Source organism: Jaculus jaculus, chromosome 5 (assembly GCF_020740685.1).
Source record: "Jaculus jaculus isolate mJacJac1 chromosome 5, mJacJac1.mat.Y.cur, whole genome shotgun sequence".
Taxonomy (NCBI): Eukaryota; Metazoa; Chordata; class Mammalia; order Rodentia; family Dipodidae; genus Jaculus; species Jaculus jaculus.
In genome coordinates, this window is record NC_059106.1 from 10,354,059 (window position 1) to 10,379,749 (window position 25,691).

Genomic DNA, 25,691 nt, shown 5'->3' on the forward strand with positions numbered 1-25,691 from the left:
TTTAATTATTATTGATTTATAATGGGCTTTCTGTTGAACACTGTTCATCTATTTTCCAAATGGATGCAATTAAGCTTTTAATGTATCTTTAGATAGCTGAATTGAAACTGCACTTATCTACAAATTAATTCAAAAAGAACTGTCATTTTTACCATGGAACACTCTGTTCACTCCTGTCTTCACATATATGAAGATTTTTCAGTTCAGTTACTGAAGTGTTCCCTGGTTTGTCTCCTTATAATTACAGTAGAGGCTTAGTTCCCAAAGACCTACTATAGTTGGACCTTTCTAGTGTCCTTCATGGCCATTATACTGTGTGCAGAATCACTATCAGTCAGTCCTCTCTTGTGTAAACACACTATTCCTTCTAGAGAGGAGGCGTGCTTCTCACTCTGGAAGCTGGCCTTGAGACTGTTTTGACCCACAGACTGTGGTAGGTGGTACATTTTGGGACTTCTCTGACCACAATCCCCTCACACAACCACAGAACTAGCTTTCACTCTCCTGTGAACTTCTCAATGGATGAGGAAGTACAATGACCTCATTAAGGATACAGTACAGCCAGGGATGGCTATTGCAGATAGACATGGAGTAGACCCCCTGACGGCCTGTCCTAGAGGGGTTCCAATTACATAGAGCAGAAGAGCCACCCAGCAGAGCCTTCCCTGACCTCTAGCATTGTAAGAAACACCATACAAGTCACGGATAGTTTTGGCTATTAATTTTGGAGTTGTCTGTTATATATGAAAATTAGTGGGAAAAGTCAGAATGAAATGATGCTAACATAGAAAATTTTATAACCAGTAGCATTTTCTTTTTGATTCTATATTTTCTAGGTGTACAAGCGTGGCAATAATTCTTTTTAAACCTCCAATATATTTTTTCATTGCTTGTTTCCATGCCAAATTTTCCAGTATAACATTAAAGGACATGGTCTCAAGGGCACCATTGTTTAATTTCTAGCCTTAAGGCCTCTGCTTATAAACATGGCCTCATAATTTATTGAACTATTTGGTTGAATCAAGTAATTATCCTTTGTTAAGGCTTTGGAAATCTCTCAAATCTTAAGTTAAAATATTTATTTATTTATTTATTTGAAAGGGGGGGAGAGGAGAGAGAGAGACAAAATGGGTGCACCAGGGCCTCTAGCCATGGCAAATGAGCTCCAGATGTATGTGCCACTTTGTGCATCTGATGGCTTTAAGTAGGTACTGGGGAACTGAACCAGAGTCATTAGGCTTTGTAGGCAAATGCCTTAACTACTGAGCCATTTCTCTAGCCCTCAAACCTTAATCTTCATTAGAAACAGGTCTTTAATCCTATAAGATATATTTTTGAGGAAAATTAGTATCACCATTTTAAATACTTCACACAGTATAACTTATAAGAAAGTTTTCTTGTATTACACCAGTTAAACTCTTGCCAGTCAGAATTAATAATCTTCAGCCTACTACTGAACTTCATTGAGCCTTCTCATGTCAATCTTAAAGACTGAGATTGTCTCATTTATCTTTGTTTTATATATTTAATCAGGAAAGAATCCTATTATTCCAGAAAACTACTTCTGAATTTCAGGAAAAATTCACACAAGGGCATCATTATTCTCCGAAACTCTGGAAACAATCAGCTATAAACTTGGCGCTTTCAAGTGGCATTTGGGGTTTGGGGACATTCTCGGATGGCCTTTTCAAAATCCTTCACACTCTGGCCTTTAACTGTTTCTTATTCCCCCTTTTCTTATAAGAAACATTCAATGATCTCACCCATGAAATTTGTTCATATACAGTCACTTGACTGTCTTTAACAATTTCTCTTTCTTTTTAGTATCATCCAGAGAACATGAAATTTTGGGGAAACATGAAAGACTGGCACCTATCTGTGTGGGGCCAGATGCATGGTTTTCACTTGGGTGACAACAGAAAAGCAAGTGCTGGCTAAGTCCAAGTCCCACATGGGGTCAGCTACCATGAGGGGCATGTGAACTGCAGTGAGCTGAAGGGGTGCTCTGAGTTTGATACTGCTAGACTGTTGTGTGCTAGGTTCCCTTCAGTCTCTCAGCTGATTCGTAATACACTGGATAGCTGAGAGTCACAGGAAACCAAGCTTTTCTGTCATTAGAATGGGGATTGAACACAGGCTTCAGAATGCTAGGCAAGTGCTCTATCACCGTACTACAGACCTGGCCTTCTTGAGACAGGGTCTCATTAAGGTGCACAGGATGGCCTTGAACTCACTCTGTTGCCCAGGCAGTACTTAAACTTTTGATCCTCCTGCTTCAGCCTCCTGAGTAGCTAGGATGACAGACTTGTGCCTCCAGTCCTAGCTTGGAAACGAGGTTCTCAAGTTAGGGCAGGGTGCCTTGACGTCACTAGGTTTGATGGCTTGGGCTGGTAGGGTGCACATTATTTTGCAATGGAAAGAAAGACCCTGAAGCACTGTATGGTCTCCATGTCGCAGGCCAGGAGAGGCTCTGCTGTGGGGTCATGAGTCATCACTGCAGCTGGTGGGGGGGGGTGCATGAGTAAGGCAAGTGTGCACCTTCTCCAGGGGCGACAAGGCCCACAGCAACTAACGCACCTCCTCTATTACATCAAGTGCAGCTTGTTTCTGACATTGCTCATGACCCCTTCCATTGGTGGTGGTGGGGCTCACATTTGTTAATAGTTTATCATTCAAAAAAAATTAACTGCTGATCCTATTTATAAAATTTCTTGTGCTAGCTGTTTTAAAATGGATTTCATCATTCTCTTTACCTGTAATTTTTTGTTTGTTTGTTTGTTTGTTTTTGTTTTTGGAGGTAGGGTCTCACTCTAGCTCAGGCTGACCTGGAATTCACTATGTAGTCTCAGGGTGGCCTAGAACTCACAGAGATCCTCCTACCTCTGCTTCCCTAGTGCTAGGATTAAAGGTGTGCACCACCACACCAGGCTACCTGTAATTTTTTTGTTCAGTTTTTGAAATATGGTTGAGTTAGTTATTCTTCACATTTCCTACTTACATGTTCCTGAAATAATTGCATTTTTTCCTTACAAACTACTCTCTTTGGCTGTAGTCCATATAGTAGCCAGCATTTTTTTTTATTACCACTTCCTAAAAAACAAAGCTCCCATTATATTCCTTAATTCATTCTGCTTCAATTATTATTAGAGTAACATTTAAGATCTTTCTAAAGCCTGGAGTGTCTTGCTTGACTTTTGCTTCTCATTTCTGTTCTCACTGCCTTGTGGTCCATGAGAATTTAAGGGTGCCACTCCTTTTTGGCAGAAGCTCATGGAATGTGTGTGGGCAGATGCCTGGTGACCCACCCATGGTCACATGGAAGATGTCCCATTCTTCAACCTAACTCTTTGAACATACTCAAGCAGCCATGGTGGGGATGATTAATTTGATGTCTGCCCTATTCTTGAATGACACAGCAAAACTTAAATCCTTCAATTCATATGTCCAATGTCAACTTAGCTCAACAGAGGTGGATATGCCCTCATGCCGCATGAATGAAGTGGGCCAATGGGGAAGACAAGTCTGCCAGGGAAGAATTAATGTTTTGGATTTAGAAGGTTGATTTGGTAAAAATTATGGTGTCTGTTGCGTGGCTTTTTCTGGGGAGATTTTACCACCCCAGAAAAAGAGCCCTAATCCAAGTCCAGCTTGGTGAGACCATGAGTTGATTGGGGTTCCTGACAGGATCAAGGAGGACCTGAAGAGTCCCTGCTCCCAACCTCACATATGCCATATACTCTGTAGCACTCCAGATCCACATGCAGCTGAGGTAGGAGAGCTCTGGGAATCTCAGGTGAGGGTCTCAGGAGCCTCATCCTCTTCATGGGGAAAAGTCATAATGCAGCGAAGGCCTCCAGCTACTCTGACTTAAGATGGAAACGGTCATGTCCATCCTAAAGAAAAAGTTACACTACAATGTTTCACTCCAGCAGATGTCTGACTTCCCTTTTAAAAAGCCTGTTTTCGTATGTGCCTACTACTGCTTCTTATGTCAAAAGTGAGTGTTGGGGTCTGAACCCAGTAAGGTATTTACCACAACTTTAGTAGCTTATAATAATGAAGCACAACATGTGGATGTCTCCAGAAGGGAGAGAGCACCTAGTGGGGGGAAGCCCACACAGGCTCAGTCCTGTCAGGAAAGCAGAGAGGGCCTGGTCACGTTGCACACTCTGTCTTATCCTGTTGCCCAAATCACAGACCACCCTCAGCCTCCAGACATGAGCCCAGAGGGACTGGGAATGGGCCTGACAAGGCCTCTCCAACAAGCCAAGTCACGGGAGGTCAGGAGGGGTTATAGCAGCAGACCTCAGCTTTCTGCACTCTGATGTCCAGAACAAGAACTGACCTTGTTTCCTGAGCCCTGATGCCACGGGAGGTGGCAGAGAGCTACCAGCAACTGAGAAGAGTATGAGGGGACATGATGCTGAGCCCTGGGCACTGTGGGTCACGTTAGGACTAGAGAGGACTGGGAGAGTCTCATAGCGGCCAGAGGCCAAGACTGCCCTGAAAGCTGATTTTAGATGGAGATGGTCAATTCCTCCCTGGTCAATTCCTACTTAAGAATGCTGTGTGTTCTGGTTCTGGTAAAACACTTTCTTCAAGTCTGTATGTTTGAACACTTGGTCTCCAACTGGTGATGTCTTTTTGGGAAGGCTGTGAGCCTTAGGAGGTAGGGCCTTGCTGGAGGAGGTGGATCATTGAGGGGAGGCCTTGGAGTCTGCTGTCTGGCCCCACTTCCTGTTCTTTCTCTGCTTCCTGGTCTGCTGAGATGTGAGCACGTGGCTGCTGCACACCCCCATGGGTATAGAGCCTCACAATGCCACACTTTCCCCACTGGAATGAACTATCCCCCTCAAGTCATGGGCAGAAATAAGTCTCTCCTTCCTTGAGCCCTGATGTGTCAGGTATCTGGTCACAGCAGTGAGAAAATTCATACGTGTGACAAATGGCAAAATGTCCTAACAGCTATGATCTATCGGCTCTATTGTTATCACCCCAAAACCCAGAGAAGTGAGAAGCAGGTATGTCTACAGGTACCTGCAAACAGGAAAAACATGTTCCCAAGAGGCAGCTTCCACCCTCTGACAGACACCACCGACCACCATCAAAGTCAGCACACTAGCTCTGGCTCTCTGAGGATGGCTGACCCCTTATAGCCCATGAGCTCCCAGACACAGGGGAAGTCGAGGGCCACAATGATGGTGAGACGCGTGAGCAGTTATCCGGCCAGCACCGTTCATGTTGCCATCAAGTTGGTGGGCAACTCATCCTGACAAACTCAGTAGCTGTGGCCTAAGAGTCCCCGTCTCTCATCTCATGTCTCAAGGACAGGCACAGTGTGCGCACTACATAATCAACTCTACTTCTCACATGGGAAAACAGAGTCAAAGAGGGAAGGGGGCTTGTCCCCCCCGCGCAGTAGCTGGTTCCTGGGCTACAACTCAAGTTTTGGGATCCTTTGCTGAGCTCTCATTTACCAAGCAACATGTCTCTTTTAGGAAGCTTCCTGAGTCAAAGCCCAAGTCTTTCACTGTTTCCACCTTGAAATCTGGATAAAGTGCTCAATGTCTGCCAGATGATCCAATATAGTCATGTTTCCCTAACCTGTCATGTAGATCCTGCAGAAGCATGGTCACCAGAAGGATCTAGGGTATGTGAGTGTCTTTACCTTCAAATGCCCGTGCAGCGTCCACAAGGTGGTTCCAATCTAACCCCATGGCAGTGTCTGGAAGAGGCATCAAGCCAGGATCTGCGCACTTGGACTTATCCGATAAGGACCCATCGGAGAACCAGAACTCATCTAAATCAGAAACAAAAAAGTCAGCCAGTCATAGCAGGGTTCCTGCCATCCCCAGTATCAAGCAGCTCATCACAGCAGACACCGTGTTCCTTCCTGAATCAGTCAATACGTGGTCACTGTTATCTTCACACAGTGTGAATCAGTTAGTCTTAGGACAGCTGCCTCCTCGCACAATCAGTAAGTCAAGCAGGCACAGCACAAGATTTGCTGCAGCTGTACAGTCACAGCACGGGTGCCACCATCCCCACAAAGGGTCAATCAGTCACAGAGCAGACACTGCCATCACCTACCATAAAGTGGTCAGCCAGTCACAGCACGAGGACCAGTGTTTCCACACAATATATCAATCATGCATTCACCTACTACCACCTTCACATCGAATCTGTCAATTCATTCACAGCATGGGAACCACCATCCTCACACAGTCAGTCAGTCACTCACAGCATGGGAACCACCATCCTCACACAGAGTCACTCAGTCAGTCATTCACAACATGGGAACCACCATCCTCACACAGTCAGTCAGTCAGTCAGTCACAGCATGGGAACCACAATCCTCACTCAGAATCAGTCAGTCACAGAATGGGGACCATAATCCTCACACAGAATCAGTCGGTCGGTCATAGCATGGGAACCATAATCCTCACACAGAGTCAGTCAGTCACAGCATGGGAACCACCATCCTCACACAGAATCAGTCAGTCACAGCATGGGAAACACCATTCTTACACAGAGTCAGTCAGTCAGTCACAGCATGGGAACCATCATCCTCACACAGAATCAGTCAGTCACAGCATGGAGACCACTATCCTTACACAGAGCCAGTCAGTCAGTCACAGCATGGGGCCCACCATCCTCATGTGGAATCAGTTACAATATGAGCACTATAGTCTGCATGCATAGTGCATCACAGAATCAGTCTATAGACCAGTTAGTTACAGCCTAAAAATGGCCTAGGAAATTTTCTGTGAAACATGTCTTTGGGGCTAGTGAGACAGCACACATGTGCACAGACACCTGTGCCCATTCATTAGTGTGCATAACCATCCCTGAACCGAGGCCTATTCAAAGGGAAACACTAAGCTACAGTGGCCAAAAGGCAGAGAGCTTGAGGAAAGGAGGCTTATCATAAGCAGCAAATGTGATGAACCAGCAGGACACAGGGTCTGGGCGATCTGAGCTGATCGTTTGTAGAGCACTGTTATTCCACAGTCACTGTCCTCCAGAAAGCCTAAGTCTGACAGGCCCAGGATAAGTGCCTGCTTCTCCAGAGGGACTGCCCCTTTAACAAGAACTGCAGCAAGGCTTACACCAATCTCTTGTTCCTGATAACTTAAAAAGTCTGAAGAAGGGCTGGAGAGATGGCGTAGCGGTTAAGCGCTTGCCTGTGAAGCCTAAGGACCCCGGTTCGAGGCTCGGTTCCCCAGGTCCCACGTTAGCCAGATGCACAAGGGGGCGCACGCGTCTGGAGTTCGTTTGCAGAGGCTGGAAGCCCTGGCGCGCCCATTCTCTCTCTCTCCCTCTATCTGTCTTTCTCTCTGTGTCTGTCGCTCTCAAATAAATAAATAAAATAAAAAATTAAAAAAAAAAAGTCTGAAGAACAAAGTTCTCTACTCCAAACAGCAGAAATTCAAGATGCTACAAAGCTCCATCTTCTTATAATAATGCACTAACACCATTTCAACTAACAGGTCAGGAAAATAATGACAACATCTCATATCCAATATGCAAAAGGGGTTGTTGCGGGCCAGGGACAGGGAGGGGAAAGTGCTTGCCTCACAAGAACGAGGATCTGAACCTGATTCCCAGCACAAACACACTGGTGTGAGTTTATAGCCCCAGGACTGGGGAAGCGGAGACAGGAGCCTCCCTGGGGCTCACTGGCCAGTTTAGATGAACTCGAAAGCCCCGGGCCAACGAGAAGCCCTGTCTCAAAGGACATGAGCACCTCCTGAGCATGACCCTCGAAGCTGTCCTGGGTCTCGCACGTCTGTGCGCCCGCACATAGCCACGCTCGGCTGCCTGGTGAGGACGCTCCTCACGAGAAGCCTCGGGCTCTCCTTCACGTTGTGCCAGGTCTCGAGGTTATGGCCGTGGCGCACCATTGTCTCCCTCTTTCTTTTCTCCTTAAGTTCTCATCACGGCTTCTTAAGTTCTCTGGTCATTAATAACACTAGTTGCTAAGGACTCGTTATGCACTTGAGAACAAATTCCGAAAGGGCTTGACTGGACATCTTTAACTCGCCTTCTCCAAACCCACCCAGAGTGCTGCGTGCAGCTGCTTGCGGGTGTATGTAATGAAACCAATCAAAATAATGACCACCTGGCTGGCGGAGCTCGCAATTAAGTTAAGGGGCATAATTAACCAGGTGCACCTGTGATTTTTTTGTGCCTACATCCTTTGGGGAAGCTGTGAAATGCTGGCATCTGGTCTGGGACATGGAGCATTTGAAAACGTGGCTTTGAAGGACACCCACAGTCAGCTCCCACTTCACAAGCACAGCCTCAGCAGACCTCTCACAGTAGCGGAGGGAGACCTCTCATCGTGGCAGACGCCAGTCAGACAGCGCTGCTGCCCGCGATTCTGTGGAGATGTGCTGAGGTCTGCCAGTGTGTTCCCAGCCTCCACCATGAGGGAAGAGTCTGGTGGCAGCGTCCTCCACCTCTGCGATGACAGCATTCACGCACGCTCAAGGCAGGATGGGCTGAGTCCCTGCTGAGGACTACGCCGTCAGCCTGGCTGGATTGCAAGCTGGAGAGAGTCCTCAGATTTGTGGGTCCCTCCTCGGAGGCCGCCTCAGGGGAGGGGTGGGCTTGGGAACAGTGGTCAGTGTTAGAAAAGGAATAGTGGTCATGTCAGAATGGAGGGGACAGACAGTGGCCGGCGCAAGAATGGAGGGGACAGTGACTGGTGTTGGAATGGAGAGGCAGTGGTGGTACTCATTCAGAAGATGGGATGTGAGACTAATGTCCAGCATTTGTGTGTGGAAAAAGCCACCTCCCAAATAATCAGTGGGGTAGTCCCTGGAGGAAAATGATTAAAGCTCTCTATTTCTGAGCACCATGAGGTTCCAGGACACAGAGCCACTTTGCCAAGGCAAAAATAAAAATCTTGATACAGACAGAGAGATGTTCCAGGTGGGTGAATGTGTGGGTGCCTAGGCAGAGGGTGGGTGTGGCTCAGCTAGCCTCACAGGTCCCTGCTCACTGTACGACACACACAGGCAGTCACTACTGCTAAGGGGCACTGGGGACTACGGGATTCCAGTGGTCTGACCTTTCGTCTCGTCAAGTAGGGTAAAGCTTTTCTCAGCTTAAATGGAAGCTTTGTAACAGGCAGGGTAAGAACTATATAAGATGAGGCTCACTTCCAGTTCTGTTAAACGTCATCAGAAGTCTGATTTTAGTGAGCCTGGGACATTTATGTTCATTATGGCAGTTAGATTGGTTCTAAAGATCATGCTTTCTATAACGAAATAATAAAAACCAGAATGAATATATTCTAATTAAAATGCCATCCTTTCCTTGCAATAGAAATTAGGAAACAATAACATTAAAGGGTTGCGATCAAAACCAGCACGTTATTAAAAGGACAGTACCAAGCAAGGACTGGCATTTCTAGGATACTAAGAAGCAAGGATTGACAGTTTTAGGGTTTGAAGGAATACTGAGCAACCCTCAGATTGACAAGTGTGCTGGCATTAGCTGAACAAATGAGGCACCAGCACCAAGACATAAGCCCACGTCTCCCAGTGCCCATCTGTCACCTCCCATCACCAGAACCACACTTGAAGAAGAGATGGAGGGCCAGAGTACCCAACCTTCCTCCTTGACCACTGCCTGACAGAAAGCCCATCCTACCATTTCCCTTTTGAAAAGTCATGCATTATCCATTATATCCTTCAGAGACCAAAAGAGTACAAATCACTATTGGAAACCTGATTAAAAATGTCTGTAAGTATTCCAACTTCCTTCTAAACACATAGCGCTTTCTTCTGTTAAATGTTCAGCCTGGTGCTTTGATATTTGGAAGTTAATTTCAAGAAAAAACTACTGCAATCCCACCAACCAAAACCAAACAAACAAAATCCAAAAACCTTCCACTCAAAATCCCACACCTGGGTTAGAGAGATGGCTCAGTATTTAAAGATAGCCTGCTGGCCCAAGTTCAGTTTCCCAGGACCCATGGAAAGCCAGATGCACAGTGACATCTGCGTCTGGTGTTTGTTTGCAGTGGCAGAGGCCCTGGCACACCCACATATAAACAAATGCAGTTTTTAAAATCCCCACATTGGAGCTGGAGAGATTGCCTAATGGTTAAGGAACTTGTCTGCAAAGCCAAAGGATCCGGGCTCAATTCCTCAGGACCCACATAAACCAGATGCACATGGCACATGCATCTGGAGTTTGTTTGCAGTGGCTGGATGCCCTGGCATGCCCATTCTCTCTCTCTCTCTCTCTCTTTCACACACACTTTCTTTCTTCAAATAAAGAAATAAAATATTAAAAAAAATAAAACTGAGTAAGATCCCCACACCTGGGCTGGGGGTGAGCAGCCTGCAGAGCCCGTGGGTCTGGAGGTGTCCCAGCAGCTGCCCCCAAGCAGCCAGGTCACCACTTACTTCGCAGGCTTCCCATGCTGGGTGCGGGGTGCGTCCGCGGAGGCAGCGTGCTGTGGTAGGGTGGCGTGCTGCTGAACAGAATGTCGTTGGGCAGAGCCTGGTCAAGGATGGAGCTCCGGGAGCTGGCGAAGGACGAGGCCCTGCGGCTGCTGCACACGCTCTCGTCGGACAGCGTGCGGTACAGCGACCTCCGCGGAGACAGGTTCCCATAGAAAGAAAACTAGGGGCCAAGCAAGATGAGACATGGGGGGGGGGGGGACAGAGACTTATTTAAGAGTACAAAGGTTATGGGAGTGTGGAACATACTCATAATTCTAGTATTTGGGAGGCTGAGAAGACTGAAGGAAGACTGCTGCCAAGTTTGAGGCTAGCTGGTTACATAGCAAGAACTTGTACAAACAAACAAAATGACCAAAATAAATGAATAAAAATCTGAAGATGTGGAGTTCAATGGACTAAAGATATGGGGTCCATGAGCTCAGAAAAGCTAAGCAGGCATGTAGCCATCAGGACTTCTGTGAGGTTATTGGATTTCAGTGTTTCCTCTCTTGACATTTTGTGAAATATTACCTCGAATTAGACATGCACGACCTTATTAATTCTGAAATGTTAGGAGGAGGCCTGATAACCTTACAGTGGTGAGAGCCCTGGAAACACACAAGACTGCCATTTCGGGCAACACTAATTCAAAGGCACACATTCAGGCTTGATTATAATTGAAAATGACTACATTTTAATATCAGGTGACTTCTGTATCAACTGATGGCACGTGAAGTTTAAACTACTCTATATGACAAACTACTTCAGAACACTGGTGTTTCCCAAGACATACAAGTAGGTGCAAGAAAAATGGTCCATGTCTAGTAAAATTCCACTGTCCACTTAAAAATTATTACTTGTCAAAGTCTGTTTCCCAACTGTTGGAAATTGAGTTATAGTAATGGCAGCTTTAGGGGAACCTTTATAGTACTGCGTGTTAAATCGCAGGCAGTCAGGGAAATCTGGTTGAAGAGCAAGGGCTCACGATCAATCTGAAAGTCCCACACTTCCTTCAGATACTGAGCCACATTCCTTTCCCAATGGCCAAGAGCCAGAATGTTCACTTCCAACAAATATAGCCCTGGCGATTTACATTGTTGAATGTGGTGAGAAGGCTAAAAATAGTCCTATTGTACGTGTTCCTTCTATTCTGTCCAGCCTTCCCAATGATGAATGGTAACTGGAATGTGTGGAACTATGGAGTTAAATTTGTACTGTGAAAAGGAGGCGATCTGTTTTTGAAGAGAAAACACGACAAGCCCAAGTTCACCTCCACTAAAATGCCGCTACTGCTGGCATGGAACTGTCTGCCCTTGAACTCAAGCTTACTGCGTCTTCTCTGTGATCTGACAGACATTTAATAACAGGCACATTGGGATGACTTCTTGTGGGATCCCCTCCATGCCCACCAGCCACGGCAGGTGTTCAGATTAAAGAGGGTTGGAAGTAGGGCCTAATGAAAGTGCTGCTCTGGGCATACAAGACAGCTAATTGCGGTGCTGTTCACTCCCAGGAAGACACAAGCACAGGGACCAGTTACACGGCAATGCCTCGGAGAGGAGGATTGGACCTCAAGTGATAGAGGGATTCTGCTCTAGGCTCTGGCACCAAAGGTTAGTGCCTCATGCTCTGTCATCTGAGTCTCTGGTACTTGGACAAAGAGGTGACTGGACTAAGCTTGTTAAGTCTCTGTGCATACTTCGTATTGTTTTCAAGCATGGCTTCTGGATCATAACAAGAACGCAGCTGAGGGTGCAAAACCTCCTCATGGGGAACGGAAACTGTGCTGATGAGTGTGCAAAGACGCCTCCCGAGAGCTCTGCCGCGCTGCACAGCACAGCGCAAGGTACGGCTGCTGCCCGAGGCCTGGCAGGCAAGGCTGTGGCCAGCCCCAGTTCATTCCAGAGCAGGGAGCACCCTAGAAGGCTTGGATGGGGCACAGGCTCACATCTGGAGCGGGCCAAGTAGTATTATGTCCCCACTATTTATTTGCTGCTTGTGTCTAGGCACAGACTCGCTCTTGCAAGTCACTTCCAATCCCATGTCAGACTCCACAGTGCAGCCAGCGTCACCTCCTCTCACTAGATGAGAACACCGAGGCCATGCCACTTGCATACAGTCACAACACAGCTCGTCACGGCTGGAGCCTGCCCAGCTGTCCACACAACCCGCCAAGAGCTCACCACCTTAGGCTCCAGCCTCCTCAGGCTTCTAAGTGAGTTTACAGAATGGCAGGGACAGGACTGGGGCTGCCACTTGGTGGCAGAGGGCGTGCTCAGCATGTGTGAGGCCCTGGGTTCCATCCCCAGCACTGCAAAACTGAGACCCATCTGTGACAGTGGCATCAGCCCCTCTGAACGGCGCTGTTGGGGGGTTACTAGGGACGGCATATTCTGGGGACCCCAGAGTTGTTCTAGCTGGCTCTCAGGCCACACACTCACTCACCTTTCGTCTCCCCTCCTCCACTAAGGGGCTGTCAGGAAGCATCAGCTTCAGGAAGTCGTCTTTGGACAGGACATGCTGAGGTTCTGAGATGGCGTCTCCCACGACGGCCTGATGCTGTGTGGCAGCGGACATGACGTCTATCTCACTATATATCCTAGTGGAACAAATCAAAAGGAGGCTCTGAGGGGTGTGCCTTATCTGTAGAGAGCTTCCCTGGTGGTAGTATCCCATCTGTAAGGTGTCCCCTGGCAATATAGCGGCCCATCTGCGAGGCATCCCCGAGTGTGAGAGAGACGCTCCGGGAAGCAGCTGAGCCCGAGCAAGCCCACCCTTCTGAGCCATCAGGTTGGTTCCCTGTGCTTCCGCATGTGTTACCAGCCCTCCCCACCCCCTCAACTCTGTGACATGAACTAAATGTGGTTTGATTTTTGAATAATTCAGGGACAAATCAGATCCCCAAAGCCCAGGGTGAGAAAACACTACCAACTTTTAAAATAAGGCCATGTTTTCCCTTTCCTAAACTGTGTCAGAAAACAGCTTTCATAATTTATCAGAAGTGATCATGCCGTGTCTTTGAAGTTCTGCTGCACCCCCGGAGACCTGACGGCCCCTCCTGAGGCTGGCCAGTAGGACTCCAGGGCTGCCAGGGCAGAGAGAAGGTTGTCCCGGGCAGCCTGGTGTTTAAAAGAAATCAGTTGAGGCATGTGCCAGGCATGCTTTACAATCAGCGATTTCACAAAGCTGTTTGGATAAACAAAGAAGCTGTCTCACTTAATTATCAAGACGTAAGTGTATTTATGGACATAAAAGGCTGCCGTGTGAGTCCAGCTCCTTCCAGGAAGAAAGTGGGAAGTCACTCTAGGAAGGTTCACCGTGCAAGCACACTGCAATCCTCCCAGGGACCTGGAAAGTCAGGGGTTGGGCTGCCAGCTGGGGGAGGTGGCAGGGGGTGCAAGACTCAGGACATTGCTGCCCAGAGGTGGGCTTCAGAGGGTAACCTGCATGTCATGGCAGTATGCCACCAAGATGCCTCTGTCTCAAAAGCAAAGGTACCTTGTCACAATGACAGCTCACTGGGGAGGCCTGCTCACAGTGAAAGAGGGCTTATGGGAAACTCTCCATAGAGCTGGCTTGGCTCTTGAGGCAGGACAGATGGCCTGTGCTTCCGTCCCCTGAACCACTGGCAATACCGACCATGTGACCACATAGTGGCTCGGAACCTCTTAGCCCTGACAGGGCCTGGCTTGGGGGATGGTATGACATAAAAGCGGGACACACCAGAACCCGAGTTTGGGGGACTTCTGCAGACAAGTCTTCCGAGGGGAGACACACGCTGCTTTTATGAAGAGCACATCTGAGAAGTGCCCAGAGTCTGTGTCCTGACACGAGGGGCTGGGAGGTGCTCAGTGTGCTTCGGGGAGACGTGGGAGACGACCTGAGCCTCATTAACAGTTGCTGCATGGACTGCAAAGATCACGCCTGTGATTACAATTACAGTGCACTCGCCTGGCTTCTATGTGGACCTGAATAAACTAATTCTGAGAAACGTATCCAGTGATGTGTCAGAAATGTGCTCTAAGGGTTTACACTCGGTGCTAGTCTCTGTGAGGACAGAGCTGAGCGGAACATGGGGTCCGGATGAGCCCCCAGGCTGGGTGTACATGCCTACACACGTGTGGACATCTGGGCTGCACAATCACAGGGTGGCACGCCCCTAGAGAGTGCGAGCTAGGCTGACGGATCGGGGAAGGGCCTGGCTGGAGGGGTGCCGGCCGGCTGGGACGGGAAATGGGACGCTGAGGCAGCACGGGCACACGCGCGCACAGGCACAAGGCGGAACTGGTTCTTTCCTGCTGTGATCTTACGACACAGGGTGTTGCCAGCAGGAATGACTGGTGAAGGCTCTACATCATGATGGTGAGGCAGTAACATGTCAGAGCTGCATGAAGGCTTTCCTGGAGGAACGCACACCTGTGCTTCATTCTGTACGCAGGGGGAACTCCTGGTGGTTAACCAGCAGGGGTGCAAGCTGTGAGGCCCTGATGGCTTTCTCACAGGGTCTTCTGGGGAGCCACACTGCATTTTCATGGGATTCCAAACCCAGGGGTGCAGCCCTGTCTGGATGTCTTGCCTCAGAAACGTGCCGCCGCTGGACACAGCCTGCAATGGCCGCGATGCCTGTGGGTGGCTGACAAAATTGACGGGGAGCCCTGGCCTTGAGTCCCACAGTGAGCCAGGGTGGCGAGGGTGCAACGTGTGCTCTGACCTCAAAGCGTCCTGAAGAAGCGAGTGAGGGCCGGATGAGGCCAAAGGACTTCCACAACCCCTCCCTGCACCGTCAGCTGAGGGCACGAGTGGGGGCAATGCCATAGGGCCATGCTGAGTCCCCTCTGCAGTGAGTGAACTGCTTCTCAGCAAGGCCAGTACCCTTGTTCCCCATACTCCTGGCCCTCTCCCTGCACTCAGGTGATGGGAGGCAGAGTAGAGCCACGTCCTGCTTAAAGGCTCATACCAATGCTTTCCAGAACCTAAAAAAAGGCTTGGGAAGTTTCAAGTGTTATAAGTGAGTGATCGGTTTTCCCTTCTCTCTCAGACACAAGGACCTTTCTTTCCAGCCTATCAAAATCTCACACTGGAACTTCAGTCCAGGTGGCTGAGAACAATGAGGTAAAGGCTTTTTTGTGCTGCGCTTGCTGACTGGAATTCAGTGTCCTCTCCTTGGTGGTGTGACAGGGTGCATGCCCACATCATCACCATCCTTTCCTACTATGGGTGGTTTCTGGATGCGTGTGAAATAAAAAACCATACACTATTTTTCTTTTACATAGAAATCAAGGGAAGTGTGGACATTTAAAGAGAAATATAAATGCTAAAATTTAAAGAGGTTTTTTTTTTTAATTTATACTGCCAGGCATGGTGGCCCATGCCTTTAATCCCAGCATTCAAGAGGCTGAGACAGGAGGGAGGATCACCATGGGTTCCAGGCCAGCCCGAAGCTTATAGAATGAGTTCCAGGTCAGTCTGGGTTAGCATAAAACTCTGCCTCAAAAACAAGTAAGAAACCAAACACCTGTATGTATTCCATGGGGAAATACACTTGCTTAGTCAATTCTGAAGGTGCATGAGCTTGTCCACAGAACGGCCAGTCACTTACTGGGGACATTCAGACACGTCCGGCTCCTCGGGCGGCGGGCTGCCTTCTGACTTTTTCCAGCCAATGATGTATTTACTTGCTGCCCCTTGTCTGTGGTAGGGCTTGGCCAGGGCCCCGGGCACCTGCTGACTGCCACTGTGAGACACGATGTAGACTTTGGAGGTGTCCAGAGACCCACTGCTTTTGGAACAGTGAGCCGAGGGGCTTCCTGAATGGTGAGAGCCGCTGTGGGGAGACAAAGGTAGCGACTCCATTAGACTCAGCAGCAGTGCCTGGCCAGAGCTGGCCACAGGGCCGGGCGGGTAGACAGGGTAACCTTCCTGCCACTGCCAAGCTGGCTGCATGGAAAGCCTCCAACGTGGGGGCTGAACAGTCATGTGCTGGGCGTGCAACGGTGGCACCTCAGGGCAGCAGGGTGGCAGCTGGGCCCTGGGGCGCCAATGACGAAAGTGCACAGAAAACTCGGCTGTGAAGCTCCCTCTGCCAGCCTCCTGCTGGGTGGAGAGCGCGTGTCTGGCCTGCCTTCAGTCTGCAGAGGGTCTCTGCATGCTCAGGAGGCGCTATGGGTCTGCTCCCTGTGAACAGCTACTCCGGAGCCTTCCCTGTACTAGGGGTGCCCAATCTTTTCACATTGTGACATGACATTGTCGTCCTCCAATATGTTGGACCATATGCACAGCTGTCGTGGGACATGGGGTCTGCAGGATGGACAGGCCACTACCCAGTGAAGGCTACCCAGCTTGTTCCTTTAGCCCAAGACAGAGGAGAAGTGATTGACCTGGTCGGAGCAGTTCATATCCCTGTTCATTTCTGCTTTAAGTTTAAAACGAGAGTGACTGGGTTTCTGAACAGGCACTTCCTCGACATCACACAGCGCCAACAGGCCTCAGGCCTTGCCTCACCCCCTCTGAACGGGAGTGGGTGTACCTTGGAGCATGGTGGCTCACCTGGAGTGAGACGATATCTCGCTCAGGTCACCCATGCTGCCCTCAGGGGCGCCGCTGGTGGAGATGGCGGCGGGATAGCCGTGCAGAGCGTACATCTTGGCCGGCTCGTCGTCAGCTCCCGAGATGTCGGCCGCGTCGGCCCACTGCTCGGCGCGGCTGTGGATCAGAGACCTGCTTCCCGTCAGGTGCACGGGGCCGAGGATGGAGGCAGACATGCACGGGGCAGTGTCGATGCCACTGTCAGTGGAGGCCCCTTTGATGTAGGTCAGCCCCAGCATCTCAGGGTCCATCAGGTCCCCTGAGCCAAAGTGCTTGTCGTCGCTGTTGCTGGAGGTGTTGCTGGAGAGCGTGTTGCTACTGGAGGTGCTGGAGCAGCTCTTATCGCCGACCTGGATGAGACAGAGGGCAGGCGAACACCTTCAAGTAACCCCACCAGCTGCCCCCATGGACCACAGGGCATAGCCAGGGCCGCCACTGACCTCCCCAAGCCAGGGGAAAGTATCACATCTTGAGTGTGCATGCACGTGAGTGTGTGCAAATGCACATATTCGTGTACACACAGAGGAAGACGTCGGCTGTCCTCCTCTATTTCTGAGACACTATCTCACCAGACCTTCAGCTAACTTGTTTTCAATCAGACTGGCTGGCCCAGGAGCCCCAGGATTTCTGCTTTCTCCTGGTCCCTTAGTACTGGGGTCTAAAGCACGTGCAGCCATGCCTGGCTTTGTATAGGAGCTGGGGCTAGAACTCAGGTCCTCACGCTTGCTCAGCAAAGTAGGCCCTGCTTCAGGAGCCCATCACCCAAGAGAAGTCTGGCCATAAGGCAGAGCAGCAGGCTGTCTAGAAAGGGGAGGGACAAGGAAAGTTACTGGGAGGAGGGCAACCGTTTGTCAAGAGAACGATATGCCAACTCCGAGGGTGGTTAGTGTGTCAATGGTAAGACATTTGGCAAGTCCAGTCCCTGGATTTTTTTAATACATATTTTGTTTATTTGAGAGAGAGAAAAAAGAGGCACACAGAGAAAGAGAGAGAGATAGAAAGATAGAAAGAGAGAGAATGCGTGCACCAGGGCCTCTAACCACAGCAAACAAACTGAACACATGCACCACCTTGTGCATCTGGCTTTTTGTTGGTACTGGGGAATCAAACCTGGGTCCTTTGGCTTTTCAGGAAAGCACCTTAACCACTAAGCCATCTCTCTAGTCCCCACCCCTGCCCTCAACCTCTTCTGAGCATACAGTGTTACACGGCTCTTGGGAAGACTGAGGAGGTCACAGGAATGGGGTGAAAATGTGAACTCATGATCTCAGGACGGCTAAAGTCAGATTATATCCTAGAAAGCAGGACTCTTCAGAGCCTACCTGTATGAAGACTCGATGCTTAGGGTCTCTCAGAGACCAACAGCAAACATAACAGAATAAAGATCCTCATCTGCGGGCTGGAGAGATGGCGTAGCGGTTAAGCGCTTGCCTGTGAAGCCTAAGGACCCCGGTTCGAGGCTCGGTTCCCCAGGTCCCACGTTAGCCAGATGCACAAGGGGGCGCACGCGTCTGGAGTTCGTTTGCAGAGGCTGGAAGCCCTGGCGCGCCCATTCTCTCTCTCTCCCTCTACCTGTCTTTCTCTCTGTGTCTGTCGCTCTCAAATAAATAAATAAATAAAATTAAAAAATAAAATAAAATTAAAAAAAAAAAAGATCCTCATCTGCTCAGTGTGGCCGTTCTGAATACCTCAGGCCACAGCCTGAGGAACCAGCAGGACTCGGACTTGGGCTCTGAGCAATTTCCAAATGGTTTAGCCACCTCTCACTTCCTTCCATCCCATCAGCTCCTTAAGCAAATCCTATGGCCCGTGGGTCTTTTCCTGATATCCTAACTCCCATAGCCTGCCTTCCTTCGTCAAACTATGGAGTGAAAACCAGAGAGACGGACGTGAGTGGACAGAGGCTGACTCAAGACCAGGTCAGAGCCTCAGCTTTGGGAAGAAACGTTGCTCATTGCCAACACACAGAGGAAGAACTTCCTTCGGAGGCTCCTGTACCATCACCTGTGCATTTTCAAAAGTACTTCTAACAGGCTTTATTTGACAAAAGCCAGTGAAAACCACTTTGTCCTGGTTTCATAGAAAGCACCCCAGAAGTGATGGAGAAAGACACCGAGGACGCGCAGCACCCACCAAACCAGACATCTAGATGCTCCTAAGAGCCCCTCACTAGTAGACTTAAAACGCTTCCACAGCATGGAATTTTGTGGAGGGGGGGGGGCGGAAATATTGTTAGAGCCACAAGTCGGGACATTTTGCAGAGACACTGCCTTTCCCCCATAACTGACTGCTGCCCCCATTATGCGTGACCCATAATCCCCATGGGGTTGACCAGCACTGCCAGTGAGGAAGGCCTCTTCAGAAAAGGGGCAGGGAGGAGGTGGGAGGATGGAAAAGATGGCACCAACATGTGACTGCTTACAAAATATGTCCATATCTAATAATAATAATAATAATGGATGGTGATGAAGAAAGCAATCCCAGAAGCATGCTTCCTGGATGGCTGTGGCAGGAACGAGGGGCGCCTCAGTCACTGCGCGTCTCGATGACAGCAGTGAGCGGACCCTGTTGCAGTTCTAATCACATGCAAGCCTTAGTACCCACGTCTACACTGAGCCATGGCGTGTGCAAGTGGTTAACAGGCTCATCCTGGAGACAGAATCTTGAAACTGCCCCCTGGACCCTGAGTCTCAGAAAGCTGAGGTACCAGTCATCTGTTGCATGGCCTTTCTCCAGGCCCTTTACAGCTCAGGGAAGGAAGAAAGCCCCCACGTTTGAGCTTTCTTTCTACTCTCTCTTCTAAGCGCCCGTGCGGGAAACAGAACGTGCTATAGAGTACTAGGGACTGGTGTGCTGCCCTACTATGTGCCAGGGTGCCTCCCATACTCTGGAGCCCTGTGGTCAGGCATGCCACGCCTCACTGTGCTGGCACAGGGACGGTCAGTGCTGGCACAAGATGCGGCTGGCCGTGCGCCAAGGACTTACGTGAGAAAGCTTGCTGGGAGAGTCTTTGCAGGCCGCCTCCTTCTGCAGTGCTCTGTCTTTGTAGGAGCTCAGGACTTTGGAAGGTGCGCCATGCCACTTGGTTTCTGTTTCATAAAGACAGGAGGGCTGAATTTCCAATTTCTGGTGTTGGCCAAAGTCAGAAAAACAAGAGTTTGGTACAAATACACAGGATGGATTCTGGAGCTTCCAATTTGTACCAAAGGGTCCACCACGAGGTCTGGCAGACCACCGCGGAGCAGGGCTATCTCCACGGCATTACAACCACAGTAACCCGTAAGCCAGGCGCCAACCCACAGACACTCACGGCGACATAGCCATCCACACCTGTACCACCACCACTGACAGCCGCTCACTGGCACAGCCCCCCATGCCAGGTGGCCCTGCTGAACACTCCCGCCTGCTCCAGGGAGCTGCTCGCAAAGGGCTGCGAGAGTGGAGGAAGAGTGAAAATGGGGAGGGAGCCATCGAGGAGCACCAGGAACGTTGGGCCTCTAGGAGCTCCATGTTACCTGACAGCCTGCCTCCCTCCATGGCGTCCTCATGGTCCCTGGCTCCGTCACACTCCACGGGGCCTGGGCCCTGGTGCTCAAGCAGCAGAGGGGACGCACACCTGAAAAGAAGGCAGAGTTGGGCTGCCTAGTGGTGAAGGCGGCAACGCTGGCATGCAAAGCTGCCTGTGTGCACTGGGGGCACATGCACCTGCAGTTCACTTACAGTGGCCAGAGGCCCTGGCACACCAATTCTGCCCCCCACAAATCCCCACTCTCATACTGAGAAAAAGGTAGTCTGTTGGACTTGCTTCAGGAAAAAAAAAAAAAAGGCAGAGTCCAGCTGTCCCTTTCTGCATACGACCAGCAGGACAGGACACCCGCTCAGGAAGTGCCCTGGCTGACGCTGCCAGGACAGGAGAAGCAAGGGGAGTCAGATCCTGCTCACCAGGGGTTGATGCAGGCACCTGGATGATGGACACGGACCCAGGGAGCTGCAGGGCTGTGGCTAAAGTGTAGCACATATTTTTTATTTCCCTCCTGCCTATGCACACATCATCAATACAGCTCTACTTCACTGTTTGTAAGGAAAAATCATATATATACCCATCCAATGGGGCTCTACTTTATGGACGCCCCAAGATGAAATCTTGGAAAGAAAGAATCAAAGTGCTGCACATCACAATGTGATTCTTCCTGGCAGAGCACAGATTATAGAGCCTGGTTTACAGAAAACCCAGAAAAAAAGTTTTCCATGTATACAAAAAGAGAACATGGACCTCCAGGATGAACACGTGACTTCGTTTAAAAAAGACTCTCAACATACAGCTTAAAGTGCTCTGTCCGTCACCTACGGTGAGGCGCACGCGTCATCCTGGCTACAGAGCACCTATTCCTAAACCCAAACGGGAAGAGCGGGGTGCATGAAGCTGAGCTCTGCGCTGCACTCAGAGACAACCCCAAGGCTCCCTGCAGTGGTGGCCTCCCACGGATGGCTGTGTTCTGTCTGTGCCAGTGCCCGGCCCCTGATGACGGACGACTGGAGCTGTGCCGCACTGAGCAGCTCGGCCAGGTCACCACCGTGGGGCAGGTCGTCTCCAGGCATCCTGCAGAAGGTCAGTGTGTCTGTGTCCACAGACGTTCCCTCAGCTGCTGCTCCTGGGGCCAGGCACACACCACCAGGGCCACTGCTGGCCCCGTGTGCCAGGTGACCTCCTACCACTGTTCTCCAGCAGGAAGCAGAGGAGCCTCAATGTCGGCATCACTTCTCCGACTCGGAGGGGCTGTCCTTCTGAGGTCCCCATCATGGTCTCCAGTACCTTCATGCTCAAGCTCAAGATCTTCTCCCGATCGGGAGGGAAGCATCGCGAGAGGGCACCGGAGACCTCCACATGCGCAGGGCAGAACCCCCTGCCTGGCGGTGGTGTCTTTACAACACCAGCACTCGGGAAGCTGAGGCAGGCAGACTGCAGCAGGTTCGAGGCCTGCAGAGGCTATAGTGTGAGACTTGTTCTCCAGACCAACCTGGCACTCTCAAGGCTGGCCTTGCATGCAGCCTGCACACAGGAAATGGGTTTGAATGAATCCCCGGCCCAGGTTTCTCCCCTAGTGACAGAAAAGTAGAAAGACTGCGTACCCGTCATAGCCCACTTGTGGTCTCCAGGGTCCGCTCGCGCCAGGTCCAGGGTCGCTGGAGGATGACTGGTTGCTGGGAGAGCTTCTGCGGGGTGGAGCAAGGAGGGCAGGTGTTAACATGGCCCTGCACCCACCAGGCTGACCAGTCTGGTCAAACAGTTTAATAAACAAATTTTCTTAGACAGTGGCTGAGAACAAAGTACACTGTGATATGCAACAGCATTGAGAACGGGTGGCGCCCAAGACTTCTGGTGCTACGTGGCTGGTGATCCATCCTGGGGGGGCGAGGTGACAGACAGGTGTTGGCTGTCTACAGCTTTAAGGGGCAGATGATGACATCTCCAGTGACAACAGAGATGCATGTCACATCTGGTTCTATACCTAAAATCAACAAACAGCAAAACCCAACATGGAAAATCACTGATTTTCACAGAACTGTTGATGCAATCCTGCTTCTAATTTTGTTGGATACTCGTGGGAACTCTCTGGCTGGAGGTGCGTTTGCCATGTTTGCCTCTGGCTCTGGAGTCACCCCGGATTTCCCCGGGGCTCTCTACACTCAACATGGGCAGCCCTACCTCCAGGTGCTTCTGGCCGCTCCTCGCACTGCGGCTACCTGTGTCTTTGCGCGTGGAGAGGGGGGATTGGCTCACGAACCACATGACCTTCAAGTAAGGTGGTCTGCAGCCCAAGTGATTTAAGGCATGCTAAGTTAAAATATCCCTGCACCTGCTCTGAGATAAGATAAGCATCTGGAGAAGCAGGTCCGTTGGTAGTGTGCTCACCCTCTGCTGGAACCTGGCGCCTCGCAGACCACTCTTGATGGCGCGTTCTTGAAATTCCAGCACTCGGGGACATAAACAACAGGACTTGAAGTTCAGGTCATCCCTGGCTATATACATAGCAAGTTGGGAGGCCAGCCTGGGCTTCATGAGACGGTCTCAAAAAATAATTAGAGGAAGCAGAGGAAGGGGACACTCTTCAAATTTATTAATCTGGATAAATACAGATGCTCTGTGTACCAGTCTAAGCATTTCAGAGACCAGATCCAGTCAGTTCCCAGGGATAGGCAGGCTCTTTATTATTGGTGTCTATTTGCCAGATAAAGGAGACTGAAGGGTGGGAGATGAGTGACAGGCCCAGGGACAGCACATCAGAACCCAGTCCAAACACGGGAGGCTGGACCGCCATCGTGTGCTGGCGAGCATTTCGGACCCGAGCCCAAGAAGACCAGCTGTCCTAATGAAACTCCTGCCTCCAAGGCCATGAGACATGTAAAGTTAAGACAAAAGGATAGGAAAGGAATTAACAGAAAAAAAACTCACAATTTTGCTTTCTTAATATGAGCCTTGCAAAAAACCAAAACAAACAAACAAACAAAAACCCCATCTCACCAGCTTCTAATGTTACTGGGTTTAACTTTTAAAAGTGTATTCTGGGCTGGAGGGATGGCTTAAGGGTTAAGGCATTTGTCTGCAAAGCCAAAGGACCCAGGTTCGATTCCCCAGGACCCACTTTAGCCAGATGCACAAGGTGGCACATGCATCTGGAGTTTGTTTGCAGTGGCTGAAGGCCCTGGTGCACCCATTCTCTATTTCCCTCTGTCAAATAAATAAATAAATAAAATTAAATATTTTTCAAAGTGCATTCTGTAGAGATGAACACCTTTTTAAAAATTTTTATTCATTTTTATTTATTTGTTTGAGTGTGACAGAGAGAGAAAGAGACATGGGGGGGGGGGGGGCACACCAGGGCCTCCAGCCACTGCAAACAAACTCCAGACACATGCACCCCCTTGTGCATCTGGCTAACGTGGTACCTGGGAAATCAAGCCTCGAACCAGGGTCCTTAGGCTTCACAGGCAAGCTGTTAACCGCTAAGCCATTTCTCCAGCCCTACACCTACTTTTAAAGCACAGATATAGAGGTGGATCAGTGGCAAGAGCTCTTGCCATGTGAGAGTGAGGGCCTGATTTCCCCTGAGCTCCACTTCCTGGCACCCACGCTTCTTAGCACCCATTTACAGAGTTGGCATGGCCACACACCCAGTCCTGTAGGGGACAGAGACAGGAGACTCACTGGGTCTACTGGTCAGTCAGTCTGACTAAACACCACTGGCTCCAGGTTCAGTGAGGACTTAAGTCTCAAAGAAACCATGTGGATGAGCAATAGAGGAGGAAAACCCCACTTTTCTCCACGTGTGTGTACATGGGATATGTGCCTGCGCACACACACATGCCTATTTGGCATGTATGTGCAACACACAACATATACACATGCAAAAAAAAAGTGCAATCTTTCATTGAAGAGTTTACATGAAGCAGGGCCTGGCAGTGCAAGCCTGTAGCTCCTGCCACCCAGGAGGCAGAGGAGGGAGGATTGTGGGGTCGAGGCTAGCCTGGACAACTTGAGTGAGACACTGTAATTTTAGACTCAACTCACTTTACTCACGATGCGTGAGAAAAACAAAGATGACATGCCATATCCCACAGTGCCTTTTAATGTGGTAGGAGGACATCGTTCATGTCCGTGCCTTAATTTTGCTTTATTTGTCCCTAAACATGCTTGTGAATTCTGGCAGGTGCATGAAGAACAATCCTGAGATGCCCTCCCCATGGTAGTTCATTCGCCATGGAGGGCAGGTGCATGGGAAGAGGACAGACAGTGGCCCTGGTGGTAGACTGTATCTTATCCTGTGACACCAAGGAAAGGCTGGATTCAGAGTGCCACTGTGCCTGATGCCGCCCTGTCACTCAGCCAACAGCTCAGAGCTAGCCTGCACAAGAGGGCCTCAGGCTGAGGATGCCCAGCCTGTCTCTGTATTTTGAACCGCTGACTGGCACCTCTTGGGGCCCGAGGAAGGTGTGAGAGTTACCTGGTGCCATCAGGCAGCTTCCGGTCGAAGGAAGTGCTTCTGGGGATGGCGGCCTGTGCCTGCTGGAGCAGCGGCTGGCACTGAAGACGGTCGGGTGTTCCGGGCACGGGTGAGGCCCTGGGAACAGGCTGCAGGGCTGGCGTGGGCACGCGGTGCCAGGTGGTGTTTCTCCTGAAGGGGGTCTTGTACTCGCAGGGCGTGCCCTCGCTGTCCAGCTTGTACTCCACCATGGGAATCCGACAGAGCTCCGAACAGCCTCTGATGGGCCAAGAAGAAGTGGTTGAGAAGGAACCCCTCAGAGGAGCCCAGATATGGCCCTCTTGCAGCTGTGCCCATGGCTGCTCGAGGTGGAGAGGGTGCTTATTCTGGCTCGGCTGGACAATGTGGGTTATCATTCCTGTAACACCTGCCAACATATTCCCAGGCTGGGGAGATGGCTCAGCAGTTAGAGGCACTTACCTGCAGAGCCTGCCAGCCTGGGGTTCAATGCCCCAGCACCCACATAAAGCCAGATGCAAAGTGGTGCATGTATCGGTGCTCCCAAGGTGCCTCTAAAAATGAATCTGAAACTCACGGGCCAGCTAGTCTTGATGTTTATGTGAAATTGGGCAATTCATTTGCAGTGGCAAGACAGAGCATGGAC

General features: G+C 50.1%; 1 protein-coding gene across 2 annotated transcripts in view; it reads right to left on the minus strand.

The window, feature by feature from the left end:
* Sipa1l2 (signal induced proliferation associated 1 like 2) overlaps positions 1 to 25,691 on the minus strand; it is a 183,020-nt gene that overhangs the window by 10,128 nt on the left and 147,201 nt on the right. For both annotated transcript variants that reach the window (XM_045149331.1, XM_045149330.1), the window contains exons 10-18: positions 25,049 to 25,306; positions 22,176 to 22,259; positions 20,561 to 20,661; positions 20,031 to 20,134; positions 17,007 to 17,395; positions 16,060 to 16,284; positions 12,906 to 13,059; positions 10,422 to 10,641; positions 5,669 to 5,800 (exon numbers count right to left, since the gene is read on the minus strand). In XM_045149331.1, coding sequence (XP_045005266.1) covers positions 5,669 to 5,800; positions 10,422 to 10,641; positions 12,906 to 13,059; positions 16,060 to 16,284; positions 17,007 to 17,395; positions 20,031 to 20,134; positions 20,561 to 20,661; positions 22,176 to 22,259; positions 25,049 to 25,306 — 1,667 coding nt within the window. The remainder of the gene's footprint in view (positions 1 to 5,668; positions 5,801 to 10,421; positions 10,642 to 12,905; positions 13,060 to 16,059; positions 16,285 to 17,006; positions 17,396 to 20,030; positions 20,135 to 20,560; positions 20,662 to 22,175; positions 22,260 to 25,048; positions 25,307 to 25,691) is intronic.